Source organism: Aphelocoma coerulescens, chromosome 7 (genome assembly GCF_041296385.1).
Source record: "Aphelocoma coerulescens isolate FSJ_1873_10779 chromosome 7, UR_Acoe_1.0, whole genome shotgun sequence".
NCBI lineage: Eukaryota > Metazoa > Chordata > Aves > Passeriformes > Corvidae > Aphelocoma > Aphelocoma coerulescens.
In genome coordinates this window covers 19,486,326-19,503,659 of record NC_091021.1, presented here as the reverse complement: position 1 = coordinate 19,503,659, position 17,334 = coordinate 19,486,326, and the positions used below count along the sequence as shown (strand labels likewise).

Genomic DNA, 17,334 nt, shown 5'->3' with positions numbered 1-17,334 from the left:
GTCTTTAAAGGTTAAGGAAAAAAAGATTTAGTTGCACTGCATGTTAACAAAGATGGCTGAAAAACTGCAAGATAAAAGAGAGCCTCGAGTATGAACATCAAAGAATTGTTAATGACAAGAAATACCATTAGGGTTAGCATCCCTTTTGTTTCAGCCCCTTCACACCTGCAGTGTGTTGCAGATTCTGTCTTTGTTGGCACATCTGAATTACTTCCATTAGCATTTATAGAAAAGTGGCTGCAAAACAACAGAAACATACTCCTGGTTTTCTCTGTTACTCCAAAAAAGTCAGATATTAGGTTCTCTGTGGGTTTCCTTCAAGGTACAGTATCTTATTGTAAAGGAGACTATAGACCCAGGATTCCGTTGATTGCAAATGAGCTAGGTTGAAAGGAGAGGGGAGCTTTTGATACTGCTAGAGAACTAATATAAGCAACTACAAGAAGCACACATAAGAAGCTCAGACATTAGCAATAGCAAAATCAGAGCGTGAAATTCAGATTAGCCCTCCACAGGCTGTGAGAGGGAGGGGGTATCGGAAGACTTGGCATGGCTAAAGGTGTAACCTGTTTCATTTGGCCCCTGAAAATTTCTAACAGATGGTGGGACCAGCTGTCTTTTTCAGCCATTTAATAAACTCTTCAGTGGTAACAGTTTGGGAAGTGGGGGGTTTTGAGTTTTAGGCCAGAGGAAAAAATAAAGAAATCTGTCCCAATTGTCTTTGCCAAATAGAGAAGTCTGGAAACATTATGAAAAGTTAAAGTGAAAAATCTAATTGATGATACTGTCCTGATTATATATTTCAACAGAAGAAAAAAAAAGAACTGCCTGTGCCCAAGTGGACCAGTGCATTAAAAAAATGCCTATTATGTTGTTATCTTTATCTGTCATTTTAATTTCAACTCTTACAAAGAGGCACATAATGAGAAATTTTAAAATGAACTGTAGAATGAGAAACTGTCTTACTTTTTGAGACATGATAACTATGTTAAAGAAACAGGCAGGGTGATCTCCTATATTAAAAACAAAAAATACCTTTTGGATAAGATTAGGTTTACACAGTCTGCCTCAGTGAGTACAGCAGTCATTGAACTTGAATAACCCAGTGTTATAAAATGACAATAAACTGCTCTTTGAGAAACATACTGTGTTGAGCCTCTAATAAAAGCCTTAGTGATATGTGGGATTTTATTTATTGAGAAAGTTTACCAAAAAAATTCACTGCAACTGTATTTCTTCAGTTAAATTAATTTTTTGAAATTAACATTTCCAACACAACACTTAAATGGCAACTCTCAATTATATGAGATGTTTTATTTAAAAAGCATGTCTAGTGTCTTTGAACAGAACAGTTCTTTTTGCACATTTACATGCTACCCAGCTGAGCAGCCAACCCTTCCATTTGACAAGAGCTTTGTTCTGCCTACAGGCCTATTATAAGCCCTAGATTGTTTGCCCTTAATAAATTGCAACAATAAGACAGAAACCTCTTTCAGGTTAAAAGAAATAAAACATGTTGCCTACATAGCAAAGCATATGAAGTTTAATAATGACAACAGAAACATATCTACTAAATCTCATTTGCTTTACTCCTGGATCACTACGGTTAAAATAGTACAAAAAGGTTAGCATCTTTCCATGCATCAAACAAAAGATTAAACAAGAGTGGAACAAAACAACTCTAGCTACAGAATATTTTTTTCTTCACAATATAAAATCATACTTAATCCTATGTAAAGAGACTAGTGGGAACTAAACAAAAAGAAATATGAACATGATTAAATGTAGAGAAAAAATATGTTTTTGACTGAAACAAAGCATGATTTCATATTATCAAGAGGAAGAAAAGAGTGAAAATTATTTAAATGGGAGAATTTATACTATTCTCCAATGTGTTGGTGTGCGTCTGCTTGTGTGTGCCTTTCAGGCTCTCCACCGAAACACAAAGCCCTACCAATTTTGCTTTTATAGGAGCTAATGGACATTCTTCAGTGGCTCAAGTGTTGGTGAAGAACGTGTGATCTTAAACAAGATTGTTAAGCCCTGTTTCTGAGGCCCTATTGGTAACATTCAGCTGTCAGCTGTGTTGTGTTTGCTGAGATTGTTAGAGATGGCTACTTTTCTTGAACCTAGATCTGCATGTTTTTTACACTTTAGCTGGAAACTCCCAATGATTTTTAGAGTATATCTGCAAATAATGGAGAAAATAGGAGGCAAAACGGACAGCATTCTGTGCTCCCTGTGCAACAGTACAATTGAAGAAGGTGAGCACACCTGTCATTAAATCACTGGATATAAGCAATTTGAAAGAGTTTTCTCTATTTAGAAACTCATTAGTAACTCAATACAGTGCTTTCAGAAAGAAATTCCAATCACTGTTCCATTTATAGCTTACTTTTTAAAATTCTTTTTTTAATTTGCACATGGAAGTTCTGAGAATATAAGAATTTCTTTCCTTTGATTCTAAGAGAAGTACATACACACAATACTTGAAAATGTTGCTGACAGGCTAGAAGTGATATAAACTTTCAAAGGAAATATAGTGTTTATGACAGATATTGATTTCACTGAATTAAAGGCTACTTTTCTTTCTTTTAAGGTATTCTTGAGCTATGGACAATACTCTGAGGACTATTAGGTATTTTCTTGGGAAATTTCAGTATTTCCTATTGAAATTTCTGTTGCCATTTCTTCTGCTCAGCCACAACATGCAGGAAACATGGTCATGGTTTTTCTCTCTGTCTTCCTTTGTGTTAAAAGAATTAGAGGCAGATTCTTCATTGTCTTTGCCACAGTGCAGTGACAAGGTGCCAGCTTCGCTGCTTCTTCCAACTGCTGCACAGAACCAAATGGAGAGCACATAATTTGTTATTTCTGAGAGGGCAAAGCTTTCTTCTTTTACCCTGTGGCTTCCTACAGTGCTAATCTCTGTTGTATCCAATTTCTGGGTGACACTTGGAAGAGGACTTTCAAAGGATGGACAAGAAGAGAGAAGTATTAATGGTCTTTCATAAGGGAATTAATGGACTTGGGGACAATGGAGTAGAAAACTTCTAGGAGAGAGACTTAGAAGAAAAGAGAGGAAGCTACTTGAGACAGGAAGAAAAAAGTCATGATAGAGGCCTCATGGTAGAGGCAACCTTTAGTAAATTTTGAAGATTATTCTCATCATATACTGTAATAAAGCATTAAATCATCTTGCAGACTGTCTTAAAATGTATGTAACATCTATAGTAGAAAACCACTTTAAGATCCTTGATCCTTGAGAAGGCAAGTTGGTATAGTTACTGCAACTACGAATAGATTTGTTTAGAACAAAATTACAAGTGGACTAGTAATTTGAATTACAAAAGTAAAGGCAAATAAAATGTGCCAGGTGTAAAATTCCTACCTTTTCTACAATAGGAAATTGCTGTAATACAATCTGTATCTTGAGATCTGGTTCCCCATTCAAAGATCACAAAAAAAAAAAAAACTTCAAGTTTTGATGGTTCAAAGTAAAACATCTTTTTTTTTGTTTTTTCTAGGCCTGCAGTACTTCATCAGTCTTAGGTTTTTAAATTTTCATTTTATAATCATTATCTTACATCTTACTGTAAGCTTTGGAAAAAGTCTTCCCTGTCATAAGTTTACAGAAAATATCAGCACAAGAAAAAAAATTCTGGAATTAATAATTTTCAAAACCAGTAATTGTTCAGCATGCTAGAAATTTAGCAGTTTTAACTTCAGAAAGACTAAGAAGCAGGTGATAAAAATCATAAGTAGGTGATATATAGTATATATTATTAGCAAAAGTTTCTCCAGGTGTCTCTTTATAAATATGCTACTAGATGGTGTGATGTAAATATCTTTTCTTTGATTCATCCATCATTTTTATAAGCATATTGAAGCAAAAATAGTGATAATCCTTCATCTGAGGAGATTGTTTTCTTTCTTTTCTTCATTGTGGGAATGATGTAGTCTAAAAATAACTTTTCCCCTTTTGCTGGGGTGCATTACATTGCAAGAAATTATTTGCTTTTTTAGACAAACTGCACAGAGATGGATATCTCTAACATATATTTAAGTTTTCACCTTCAAATTAAACAGAGCAAGAGATATCAGAAAAACACCCAAAGATCAAAACATATCACTTTGATTTTTCCAGATCAATCTTGTAAAAACCCTTGCTTCTCTCAAATATCTAAATATAGATACTATTATTTTCTCTGTATGTAAAGATCTCAGATGTTTACAGCCCATTTACAATTAAATACGTAATCTGCCTGCCCAGCCAGACTAAACCTGGATACTTTCATTAAAATCACACTGCTTTTCGTTTTGACAAAATAATTAATCAGTAGCTGGAAAATGTGTTTACCAATAGCTCACATACACTCTTGAGAGGCAGGAATACAAACTTGTTCTCAATATCCTGTAAGTCTTCATTTAGCTCTTTATATATGAGTGTATGTTGATAAAGGACAACAACAAAACCTGGATTGAAACTTAGGACATCAAGGAAGGGTGCTGAACAAGGGTTAGACAGAAATAATTGTCCACATCCTCTAAATTCTTCTGAATGGTCAAGAACGAAAAATACCCCAAACTTCTATTCCTCTTTTGTACCCTCCAGACTTCCATTATGTGAACATGCCAGTTACCTCATAAATAGTGCCTGTAAGATTGTTAGAGGGAACCAGCCAAATATGGATCAACAAGATGCTGGTAAGGGAAAAAACACTGTCCCAAAACTTAGCTGATCCAGCAATATAGTGTGTTTGTGCCTCATGTATTTGCAGAGCATCAGATTCACTATGTTTGATCATATGCAGCTGTAGAAGTATTCACTGGAAAAAGCTGGTGGAACACTGACTGAGGGGAGGAGAAAACTGGCATAGAAAGAGGGTCTACTTGAGGTGGAGGAAAATTGGCTCTTTTAACTATTCCCATGTGTGAGCTCAAGGAAATACAGATGATAGCATTACTTAATTCCCAAAGCTGTTTCAGGAGCAAAGCTTGCAGATCTGTCTGCAGGGAGGTCATCACCACTGAGAGTGGTTGTTTTGATGATTGGCAAGGGAAACTAGCAGCTTGGACAGAATCCTGTAGTGAAGAGTTTGCTAAAGCAGAGAAAGGATGGGCTGTAAAAGTAAGCAAGTATCTATTTATTTCTGCTCAGTATGTTCAGTGTTAGAGTTATAGAAGCACATCTGGTTGTTAAGTACAGCCCACCTAATGTGTATTTTGTCTTTGTAAAGCAAGTGTGTTGGGCTCTGGTTTCTTTACTGGACAGTTAATCACTGTCCAGCAGGAGGAGTAAAAATATAGGCATTGGCTTATTGCTTTATTTGCATAGGCTGTATGTTTGTCTCCTCATTGCCTCCACAGTCTCATTGCTGCTCCTCTGCATGCCAAAGATTATCTGGGTTTTACTCTGTCTTTACTCTGTCTGAAAGATCAACAATGGCTCATAATTCAAAAGTTGCTAAAAGAGCGTACAAGTGTCAGAAGAGACTGACATGAAATCAGGGGGATGGGAGGGCTGTAGAAAAGAGTTTGGATTTTGCAAGGGAAATTAGGTGGAACATCATATTGTTTGGTCCCAAGTTGTGTGCCTCTGCTCATCAGTCCAACTCCCTGCTCTTCAGTAGGGTTAATATATGACACAGAACAAGGTACGTGATCACCTGTGTCGCCTTTGATTAAAAAGCAATAATAACATAATACTTCTTTATAGAGGAGTTGTGAAGATAAATGCTTTAAAGATGATGTACTCAATGTGCCTAAAGTTCCTCCCAGTACACTCACTGCAGTTTTACCACCTTCTTACTCAGGACTGTCACAAGATTTTGCTTGTTGATCCCATTTCTGTATTTCCATCCATCTCTGCAGCTGCACTCCTGTTACTCAGAAAAATATCCTGAATACTCCTCCTGAATATTCCTCCCACACCTGTCTGGTGTATTCTTACATATCCTGTCACTGGTAAACTTGGCAAGTTGACAGAAGTTTACAGAAAGAAGAAACCATGAAGAATAATTGCTTCTCTAGCTAGTGGTAGGAGAGAATGGGGAAGTGGAGACAAAGTTTCCATGCCTTATCTAGGTTGAATGTATGTATGAGTTGAGTGTCAGAGGTGGCTGTATATGGCTGCATAGAGTGAAATGTTAAAGAACACCCCACAGAGATGAAAACAGCTTCAATCAATTGCTCAGGCTGAGCTGCTCCATTCATCTTGGTATTCTCCTAATCAGTGTCCCCTGAATTAACGTGTGTAATTCCATGCTCTTTCTTAGCTTCTCCAGTCAGTCTTGGCACTGGTGTGCTGTCTGCTTGGAGGTTACCTTTTCTGTCCACCTGGATGGTTAGGCTTTTGCTTCAGACCCCTCCCAAAATGCTGGCTTACATTCAGACACCTGACCTAACAGTAGTGTTAATTCAGAGTCTGTGTAGCTCTGTTTCCGTTTTCCTACATTCCTCCTCTGCTGTTTTCAAGTTGTTGATGCTTTACTTGGAGCACTGCAAATAGTGTATAAATGATAGTGGAGAAGCATATACCAAAAGAAAGAACAAAGCTGACTAGACTGTGCTATTTATAACTATTTATAAGAAAATACTGATCAGCTGGGGCTTGTCTGACTGGTAGAGCAACAGTAGGCAGAGGAAGTGATTAATTTTATAGGCAGTTTGATCAAAATCCCTGTGAAGGCTATAACACAGAGAGCAGCAATTGAATTGATGACCAGTGAGGCATATGGTATCTAAATTAACAGCATAGGATCTCCCAGGAGGAGGAGGTCACCAGGGTATCAGAAGGCTCAAGCAGAAAGTTCATTTTGTCTCTTCCCATATTAAATTCCTGAGATACAGGAATGCGATACTAATTTGGAAGACTAGATAAAACTGGAGATGTAACACTTGAGTCTTTGCAGTAGAGTTTAATGAATAAAGCTATGCACATTGCTAGAACTACCTCTAGCTTCACTGTGTGCATTTGTAAAACTTGATTTAGAGGGATTTTGATTACTATGTTCTCTTGTAAACAGTCTTACTTCTAGAATGCAAATTACCTTACCCTTAATAAGAACAGGCAGCAAAAATTCATAAATCAACTGATAACTGTATCTCATTAAAGAGAATCACTGGCATTATAGAGCAGCTTCTTTCTGAATCATTCCATGTGCCAAGTACACTTAGCATGTGTAGTAATGGAAGTAGAAAAAAGTAGTAAATCATGAGCCCAGTTCAGTTTTTCTGGGCATCTATTCCACTGCCTTCTGTAAGAATCTTGATAGAATATTATTTTTCAGCCCCATACTCTTTTACATTGATAAGAATGACAGCATTTTATAACATTAGTCTGATGACACCGACGAAATTGCATGAACTTGGAATTTGGATTTTTCTCCAAGCTTTCTTTCTAAGACAAAACATTTGGAAAATAGTTCTTCGTGCTTTAGTGTGACCTCCTAAGAAGCACTCAGTTTTTAGTCACAGATTTCTATATCATTTGGGTATTGGAGTGCCAGCACTCCAATGCCATCATAGCCTTATTCTTACTTCCAAGCATAAGAATTAGGTAATTTAGACTAATACATTTCAACTTGGTTGCAGTATCTGTCCTTTGCCATGGACTCTTCTCTCTTTCCTATGTAATATGTGATTCTCTCAGCTCAGTGCTAGTAGAATATGCAAGCTTTCTTCATGTATAGGAAATAGGAATGTGAGGTTTACTAAGGGAGAGAAGCCAAAAAACTTAACTATTTGAAGATCTTCTCTTTTTTCTCCCTCTGTCTCAGAGGTTCCAGAAGTGTGAGAAAAACTATACTGTTCATTAGACTGGTTCACTAGTCGTGGCCATGCCAACACCCTCATCTTTGAGGAGAATATCCTTTCTCCTCTTCTCATCCTGGGTTCTCAAACAGCTGGTCAAGTTGTTTGTCCCTGAGTAATAGGGGCTGATTGAAGAGTGAAGTGAAATGTGATTTATTCCCAGATTAGGGTTGTTTGCTTTGATTTGGCATGGCCAGCTGGCCAGCAGGAGGTACATACCTCAACCAGTACTCCTGAAGTTTCAGCTGAGCTAGGGTAAGTTGTTTAAGTGTTTGGTGAGGAGCAGCCTGGTAATCTATGTGCAGAGCTGAGGCAAGGAGCTCCTCTTTTCAAGCCTGGAGCAGTTGTGTGTATGGCAAGGGTTATTCCCCTTGTAAAGAAGGGGAAGGAAGCTGACTCCAGTGTGTAAGGATACACCAAGAATGACTTCGCCTTTTTATAGCTCTGTGAGGATGGAAAGCATAATACAAATATTGTGTATTTAAAATACATTTGAAATAATTTTATTGATGGTGTTTTTATTTTCAGAATTTGAGGGAGGCAAATTTATATTTGGGTAGTTAATGTAATTTATGCATTTGACTATTTATGTATTGTTCTGCACCACTTAAGGCATCAATTTATGAAATGACACTGAAACATACTGTACACTGCTTTCCTGAAAAGACTTTTCTGCCAGTCTATGAGAGCAGTGTTCAGCTAGGGAGAGATAAGTCATTTCAGAATTGCAATTGAAGTTTTCCCCAATCTTTCACGGGATACTGCTCCTCTGGTGGCAGTTTAAAAAAGAAGAGTGGCATTTAAAAAAAACCTCTCAATTTAGAAATTTAGTTTCTCTAGGCTCCTTTCAAAAATTCTCCCCCTGTTGGGGACACTCACCTATGTCACAGTTTATAGACTGCCTTTCACTAATATGTGTGTATTACTGGAAAAACCTACCTTAACAGCTTTATACAAGAGAGGATCTTCAGATTCTCTCCCACAGTGTGAAGACAGTATCTCTTACCTGAGACACCTCCAATGCCAGTCATGTACCATATCTGTGTCCCTGTTTTGACCCTCACAATCCAATTATTGGGCTTTTTCTTCATATCTCTATTTTTATCCCCAACTAAAGTGGAGTTGCTGAAGAGTTTGTATAGAGCTCTTGCTTTTATAATTTAGATTATGCACATTATTGTACATTCTTGTTCAGTAGTCCTTGAAAAATGGGTTATTTCAAAAGTGATTCTTGAAATATTGAAAAATACTGCCATTAGAAAATACTTAGTATTTTCTGTACCAAAATGTTCTAGAATTACAGCACGAGTTCATTAAGTAACAGGTGTATTTTTACAGTGTTGGATTAATCCATTCAGCCAAATCAATAGCAATGTGGCAGGCATTTGATCATCCAATATTTATGTGTAGATTAAACAATGATCTTTCTGGATAAACTTTGCACTGTTTCCAGTTCTAACACAGTATAGACACAGCTGTTTAATTTGTCAATAAATATACTAAGTAACTAAAATTAATTATCATGAGACCAAATTTTTAGATAATATACTCTCTGTAGTTAAGAGGAAGCAAATAATTTAATTACCTTTTCATTCTATGCTGAATAATTGCAATGCAAAAAAATGATAGCTATATGTATCTGTGGTCATAAAATTAAAAGTTCCCATCCAGTCTTCCCCAAACAAATGCATTCCATCAAAAATAGAGGCTTTTTTTTACCTAATGTTTCCCCAAATGAGAGGACAAGCAGGCTGCAGATCCTTTTCAGCTGCTCACCCGAGTCTTGGCTTGCTTTCCATTTTGTAGAAGTCCATTTCTAGCTATTAGAGTTGTGACGAAAATGCAGCCATGTGTGCCTGAGGCAGAAAGGCATTCCCAGAGAATTTGAAATGATCATTTTGAACTAAAAAGTGTCCCAGGCATTCCGAGTAGAGCCAAGAATAACACTTTCAATATTGTTATGATTAAGAGTCTGATTCTTTTTTAAGGGATGGAAGCAAGGGAAGGAAGTATATCCAAAAATGTTCACCAATGTTCCCCAAGACAGGAGGAAGAGTCACAAAGGGCCAGCCAAGAACAGAGCAGAAGATGAATACATTAAGATATTTAAACCTTTGAAAACAGGTAGTAAAACTTTGTGAGGCATAGAACTTGTTCTACTTCTCATAAAGGGCAGCTCAGCTTTCAGAAATCCTCTATTAATCTTTGTCAAATCCACACCTAGACTGGGAAATGTTGAGACAAGACTTTAAATCCTAAATATGCCTTTACATGTGCTGATCTTGTCTAGGATTTTGTGTTTTTCCCTTATGCACAGAAAAAAAGCAGGAGATACCATAGCAGTTTTTAATGTTTCTTTTATTTTCATCTACTGATGTTCAAATTATGCTGTGTGAACTGGTGATTCCTCTTCTTATGCCAGTCATGTTGCCTACTGTAAAAATGTGAATATGCTGAAGTAAATAAAAATAGTATTAATGGGATATAACTCAGAACTGTTGGTAGTGTATCCAGACATGCTTGAAGCTGTATACCTAGGGTAATTTACCTTCTGGTGAAACTTCTTGCTGCTGTGAATGGGTGGTTTCTGTTAGTACATCTTTAAACCAGACAGAATGATGGATGGTGTGAAGACACTGCCTTCTGGAGCAAGTTTATTAAATCCTTTTCAGGTTTAAATTTTGTCACCTTTCATGGGCAACTTGACTAGGTGGCTTGGCTGAATGCATTAATTGCTTCATGCAGCTGTTCACTTTAAAATTATTCTATTTCTGATTCTTTGTCACAATTGCTAAAGAACAGTATTTCATTGAAAGCAACCCAAGAATCCCAAGTTGTGGACAGGCAGGTGGCCAGAGTCCATCCAGGCTTTCAGGGTTGTTCATGGCTACACTGGAAGAGCTGAGGAACTGGGGTCATCACAAGAGGGCCTTGGGGGGGCCATGGCAGGTGACTGCAAATGTCTTGGGCGGGACTGTGAATGTCATGAGAGGACTTGGCTGTGGCAGTGTGAGCCGTCACTGGGACAGGTTTTGGAGTGGACTCCAGGATGAGGTACTTGGGGCCCAGAAGTCAGAGGCACAGCAGAAACCATGGAGGGTACCACTGGCATGCAAGCAGCTGCTATTCCCAAGTATTCTTTTTCTCTGCTACCTGCATTCAAACCAAGGCCCGCAGAGCCCTACAAGGTGGCACAGCCACTCTGTGATACCTGAATTTGAAAAATCCTGAATTTTAAGACACCTATCTCGGAAATGGTGATTGTTATTTACATTCACTGTGTTTAAATCGACAGTAGCCATCCAGCCCAGCGCAGGCTGAGCCCCTCTGACCCCGGGGGTGGTAGGGGTCTCGCCGCCCGCCGTAGCAGGCAGGGTCCCATGGAGACAGCGGGGCTGTGAGAGCCGTGCCCCTTGCTCCTCAGCCCTGTGGCTGCAGCAATTCAGGCTCCGGCTCTTTGTATCCCGGCCGCCGTGCTGCCCCCGGCGCTGATGGCGCTGCCGCTGCCTCCTCGGTGCGCCCAAGTGCCTCTCCGGCGCCTATAGCCCCTCCGGTCGGGACCGGCCCCTTGGTCTGCGGGCCAAAGCTCTCCACAGGGCTGTGCTCTTCAGCGCTGCTCTCCGAGCGGCCCCTGGCCCGGCTGTGCCGCCGGGAGCACCCCGCGCCCCCCCGCCGGCGCCGCGCCGCCTTCCGCGCTGCAGCGCATCTCTGGTGTCCCTTTGCTTTACACTGGGATGTAGCGGCAGCCCATTTCTCATGGAAATAGTGCTTTGTGTAACTGAATTGACACTTGGCCTTGATACCTGTATCTCCTGATAACTGAAACAAATTTCTAAAATAAATATTGTACTTTGATCTTCCAGCCCTGCATTTTTAATGATAGCTCTGAACATCACTTCATTAAGAATACATTTCAGGAGACTCAATTGCTCTGAGTTTGAACACTAATTATTTGTACAGAAAATTATGACTGCAACGTTTCATTTTTCAGCCCATTGGTTTCTTCCAGAAATGAGAATTTATTCTCGATTTTTAAGTAATGTGCTTTCTTGGATGCAGATTTATAGCATTTGTAGTGTGGCAGCTGTATAGAAACTTATCCAGCTTTCCCCTAACTCTTTTGTAACTTGTCAAATCGTTTTGGTTCGTCGAGATATCTGGGAAAATACCGTACTTTAGAGAATGGAGGGAACTTCGGTGTGTTCAGTGTCTCCTGAGCTACCTATCCGCTCTCATTTCGTTTAGAAACATTGTTCTGAATAGTCTTCTGGCGGTTACTAGGTTAAGCGAATTAACAAAAATCGAGGTAGGAGTTAAATCGGGCATCTCGCTGGTGTCTGGGTTTGACATAAGTTTGGGGATACAGAGGTTTAGGGACAACGCAAGTGCGAGCGCCGCCGTTTCGCTTGGTTGGCGGGTTATTGCTCCTCCAGGGAGCAGAGGTGCGGGTCGGGCTCCCCACGTCGGGTTTCCCCTAGGCTCCTGCTGCCCTGGCTATAGCTTAGACTCGAGGGGACAACAAGTGCGCTCCTGTCCCGATGCGGCTCTAGTGGCGCGGCTGGAGCTTGGCAGTGAGAGGGGGGCACCCGACGGCTGCGCGCGGGGGTGTGCGGGGCTATGCCTGTGTGCGCGCCCTCCCGGCCGCGCTGTCGGCCGGGGCGCGCTGTGGTTCCCTGTTTGCCGCCACGTCCCGTGTGGACGCGGCGCGGCCCCCGGCGGATGGCGCATCGGCGGTACTGGGAGGTGTTCGTGTGTGGTGGATGGAGGTGCCGGACCCCGTGAGCCTTGCACCCTTGCAGGCGGATGGGGAACCCTATCGCCCACAACCTCACGCCCTGGCGGGGGGTGCTGCCGGGCCGCGGGGTCCTGCAGCAGCGGCGAGCCTTGTCTCGATGCATCAGGGCGTGGTAAAAGCGCTGGATGGGAGACCCTTGTCTCCCTGTTGCCGACCTGGTGAAACGGTTACCTGGCACATGGGAAGAGCTTGATATGGCTGCTGCGTAGTGTTACACGGGGTCGAGCTTTTATTTCTCCCCAGGATTCAATATGGAGCCGTGGGAGAGGACTTGGCACTTTAATCCCTTCAAAGAAACCGATCTAATTCAAGCCCTACAACTCTTGAAAGTCTTTGAGCGGACAGTGATTGTTTCCACAGGAAAGGCAGATAAAGATCTCTGTGTGCTGGCGTTTAATGAGACTTCAGTGGCGGTGCGAATACAATTGAAGCCAGCGACTGCGGAGAGGATCGAGTTACCTGTGCAAACAGCTCCGGAGGACCAGAGCCAGCCAGCATCTGCCCGAAAGAGCACCCCCACCTCCTCAAGACGGAGATGAACGTCCTGGTTTGGTACCTGGCCAAACAGGCCGGCGTTTGCGATGGCCTCAGAGCAGATGGGGAAGCGGGGAGGAGAGGAGCGCGTTTCCAGGGCCCCCGGCGGAGCGCGGAGCTGAGCGGGCCCGCGGAGAAGCGCGGGGCCCCGCCTGCCCCTCGCTGGGCGGCACATGCGAGGGGTCCCGCCAGCTCTGCAGCCCACTGAGCTCAGCAGCCGGCGATGGCGACAAGCTGTGACCCAGATGTGCCTGGTGCTGGTTAGAGGGGCAATACACATGGTCGAACGCAAAGCAGGTTAGATCCTTCATACACACACGGGTATAGACATGTATAGACAGAGGCCGAAAGGTGCGGGGTGAGGTAACAAAGCGCTCGGGGCCGACTTTGGCTTTGGGGCAGGAGGTGAGTGAGCGGGTGAGGCAGAGACCCGGTAGCAGCGTTCGTGCTCCCGAGGAGCCGCCCAGACCTGCACTCCCTCCTGCTCAAGACAGGCCGGCTCGGCAGGCCCGCCAAGAGAGACTCCGGTCTTCATTTAAAGAAATTAGGTCTTTTACACCCGGCTCCCTCTAGGGAAGAGGAAACTTTTCCCTTCTGCTTCCCGGCTACCCGGTTTCTCGGTGTGTCTGTCTGAGAGAGCGCTTGCTGCCGGTGGCAGCCCGCCGCTCCTCCCCGGCCCCGGCTGGGCGCCTGGCCTGGCCCCGCGCCAGGCGGGGGCTCCCGGTAACAAGGGGGCAATGCTGGCTGAGCGAAGTGAAACTCCAGCTACCAGAGGAGAAAATGCGCGGTTATTTGCGGAGTCATATCGAGGGCATACCCCTCAGCCTCGGGGGAAGGGCGGGCGGAGGGAGGGAGCGGGGAGGAACCACCGACAATTACTCCAGGGAAGTTTTACGGCTGGGATCGACCAGCCCCGATCAGGTGAACTCGCTGTGCTCTGTTACTTTGAGTCATTAAACGCTATCAGAGGAATCCGGAGGCAGATTTCTCGAGCGATAACAAAGACGCGTTGTCACTTTAGGACTCTGCCACAAATTTAATTGCAAAAAAAAAAAAAAAAAAGGAGGGGGGATCCAGTGTCTTGCACATCCAATGCGAGGGTCTCTAGGCGGTAAGGGGTCCTTTGATCAAGAAAATCCAATTATTTGTGTATATACATTTCCCACATAGTGATTACTTCATTAATTGTCCCGCCTTTATCTCCTCCCTTCCCATCCCCCCTAATAATCAGTTCTTTTATCCAGACCAACAAACACACCATAGGAGCTTTGTGGATTCAAAGGATTTGCTTTCGCTTCTGAAAGAGCCGCTATTCTTTGATGATTGGGTAGCGGCAAACTTCAAAGCCATAAATCTTCCCTCTGACTGGTTGGCGGCCCAGCAAAGTCCTTATCAAATTCTTGGAGGTGATCCTGGCGCAGTCAGACAGTCCGCGGAGATCGTGCAGCGCGGGGGGGGTGGGACGCGCACGGAGGCGAAGAGATCAGAAGGAAAGGGGGAGAGAGGGGGAGAGAGAAGGAAACTGGGCAGCTTCTCGTCTTCCCCTCGGCGTCCTCATGCCTCGGCAGTGCCCCGGCGCCTTCCCTTCGCCCCGGGCGCAGTAGTCATGGCCGCGGTGGCTGTCCTCCGGAACGACTCCCTCCAGGCTTTCCTCCAGGTCAGTACCCGCGCCCGGTGTAGGTCGGGATGTGCCGAGTCCCGCGGCTGTGAGCCGCGTTGCGCGGGGACAGCTGGCGTCAGCCGCCTCCCTCCCGGGGCTTTAGCCGGCGGGCGGCCCGGAGAGGTAGGTGGGGACCCCCGCGGTGGTAGGAGGCCGGACTCGGGCTTTTCGGGCCGGTAACTTCCTTCTCCCGCCAGCAGCCCATCACTAACTCCAGGCAGTGCTCCGTGGCAAGGGGTGTGGGGGGCGCTGGGGCTGCCCTCCTGCCCACAGCGGCTGCTTCCCTGACCCAGGAGCGGCGGCGGGGCCGGCGGCGCTGGCCGCAGGCGGGACCGGTCTCTGGGCGGGGCGGGGGGGCCGGGCCCGTCCTGCCCCCTGTGTGCGCATTGTTTTCGGAAAGTTTACCGGCCGTGCGGGGAGCGGCGGGGCGGCCCTGGCCGTGCACGGGCAGCGGCGCGGGAAGTTTCTCGCGGGCCGGTGTCGGCGAGCGGCGAGTAACGCGCTTTCTTCCCTCCTTCCATTCTCCCCTCCCTCCCGTTTCTGCGCAGGACCGCACCCCCAGCGCCTCCCCAGACTTGGCCAAACACTCGCCCCTGGCTCTTCTGGCCGCTACTTGTAGCCGGATCGGGCAGCCGGGCGCAGCGCCCTCGGATTTCCTGCCGGTCTCCTACGACCCGACGCTGGGATCCCCCTCCAGGATCTTCCACCCGTGGAGCGGCGAGATGCCAGCGCACTCCCCGGGAGGGCTGCCGCCGCCGCATCCCAGCTTGGGGCTGACCCCTCAGAAGAACCACCTGCAGCCCTCCTTCGGGGGTTCGCACGAACTGCCCCTCACCCCACCAGCGGACCCCTCCTACCCCTACGAGTTCTCCCCCGTCAAGATGCTGCCCTCCTCCATGGCCGCCCTGCCGTCCAGCTGCCCGCCCGCCTACGTCCCGTACGCCGCCCAGGCCGCCCTGCCGCCCGGCTACTCCAACCTGCTTCCGCCCGCCCAGCCCTGCCGGCAGCTGTCGCCCAACCCGCCGCCCGAGGACATCCCCTGGTGGAGCATCCAGCAGGCCAGCGCTCCGGCAGGCTGCGGCCACCGCTTCCCCGCAGCGGCGGCGCTGCCGCGGAGCTTGGTGCTGGGGCACTCGGACTTCGCTCAGTACCAGACACAGATCGCCGCCCTGCTGCAGACCAAGTCTCCCCTGGCGGCCACGGCCAGGAGGTGCCGCCGCTGCCGCTGCCCCAACTGCCAGTCGGCCGCGGGCAGCGCCCCTGAGGCGGAGCCGGGCAAGAAGAAGCAGCACATCTGCCACATCCCCGGCTGCGGCAAGGTGTACGGCAAGACCTCGCACCTGAAGGCGCACCTGCGCTGGCACACGGGCGAGCGGCCCTTCGTCTGCAACTGGCTCTTCTGCGGAAAGAGCTTCACCCGCTCCGACGAGCTGCAGCGGCACCTGCGGACTCACACGGGCGAGAAGCGCTTCGTCTGCCCTGAGTGCGGGAAGCGCTTCATGCGCAGCGACCACCTGGCCAAGCACGTCAAGACCCACCAGAACAAGAAGCTGAAGGCGGCGGCGGACGGCGTCAAGCGGGAGGACAGCCGCGACCTGTGACCGCCGGGACCGCCGGCGGCTGCTGCCTCTGCGGGCCGAGCCGAGCCGCGCCGCGGCGGGACCCGGGCTGGGAGCGTTTCGCCGCCGGGGGCAGGGCGGCGGCGGGGAGAGGGCGGCCGGCTCTCGGACACTCGCCGGGCACGGCGAGCAGATGCCGGCTGGGGGCGGCCTCCGCGGATCCCCAGGCCCGGGACTGGACGCTCATAGGGCTCCGGGGCCGTCCCGGGGCAGGCGCCCGGCCTGGAACATGGCTAAGGGGAGGCCCCGGGCGGTGGGGCAAGAGCGGGGCCGGACCGGTCTGGCCGCGGGGGTCGAGGCTTACAGACACCCGGGGGTGAGGTGGTAGCGTCGGTGTAGCCGTGCTGGGGCTCGGCCCTCGGTGCTTTCAGGGTAACTGACTGAAGTTTTGTGTACAGGTTATTTAATAGTTACGTTTGAATACACGTGTTTCCCTCCGTCTTCGACCCCACGCGGGGTCCAGCATGAGATGTTTCTGTAAAGCGACCCGCGACCGCAGCGTGAAATAAACACGTTCACAAAGGGGTCAGCAGGGACGGTCCCGCCGCGTCGGTCTCATTTGATCCTTCCCCGGGTGCCCCGCGCGCGGCCGCCGCCTTCCCGCCATTTCCCGCTGAGGCGGCGGGCCGGGTCCGGCTCCATCGCGGCGGCCGAGCGGAGCTCAGCGCACGGTGACCTGAGAGCTGCTCATGGTAAACACCTTTAAAATCCCAGGAGCTGCTGCAGACGGGCGTGCCTGTTGGCTTTGGTTGGTGGGTTGGCCTTGGGTTTGGGTTGTTTGGTTTTTAAAATTATTTTCAATATTTTGTTTCCTACACATTAAGCTGAAAGAAAAAAGATAAATGCAGGGTGCCAATACTGGGAATGAACATACAGGTCAAGTTCTACAGACTGGGATATGTATTTGTGCA

The 17,334-nt window shown here is 46.3% G+C and overlaps 1 protein-coding gene across 2 annotated transcripts; it reads left to right on the top strand.

Annotated features, from left to right (window-relative positions):
- Window positions 1-4,755: 4,755 nt before the first annotated feature.
- On the top strand, window positions 4,756-16,941 carry SP5 (Sp5 transcription factor). 2 transcript variants are annotated; one of them, XM_069021524.1, is made up of 2 exons: window positions 4,756-5,131; window positions 15,353-16,941. In XM_069021524.1, exons 1-2 carry the CDS (start codon window positions 4,931-4,933, stop codon window positions 16,403-16,405), a joined length of 1,254 nt encoding a protein of 417 aa, XP_068877625.1. In that variant the 5' UTR covers window positions 4,756-4,930; the 3' UTR covers window positions 16,406-16,941. The 2 variants fall into 2 exon arrangements, with proteins under 2 accessions (XP_068877625.1, XP_068877626.1); XM_069021525.1 differs by lacking the exon at window positions 4,756-5,131 and adding an exon at window positions 14,656-14,801.
- Window positions 16,942-17,334: the final 393 nt, after the last annotated feature.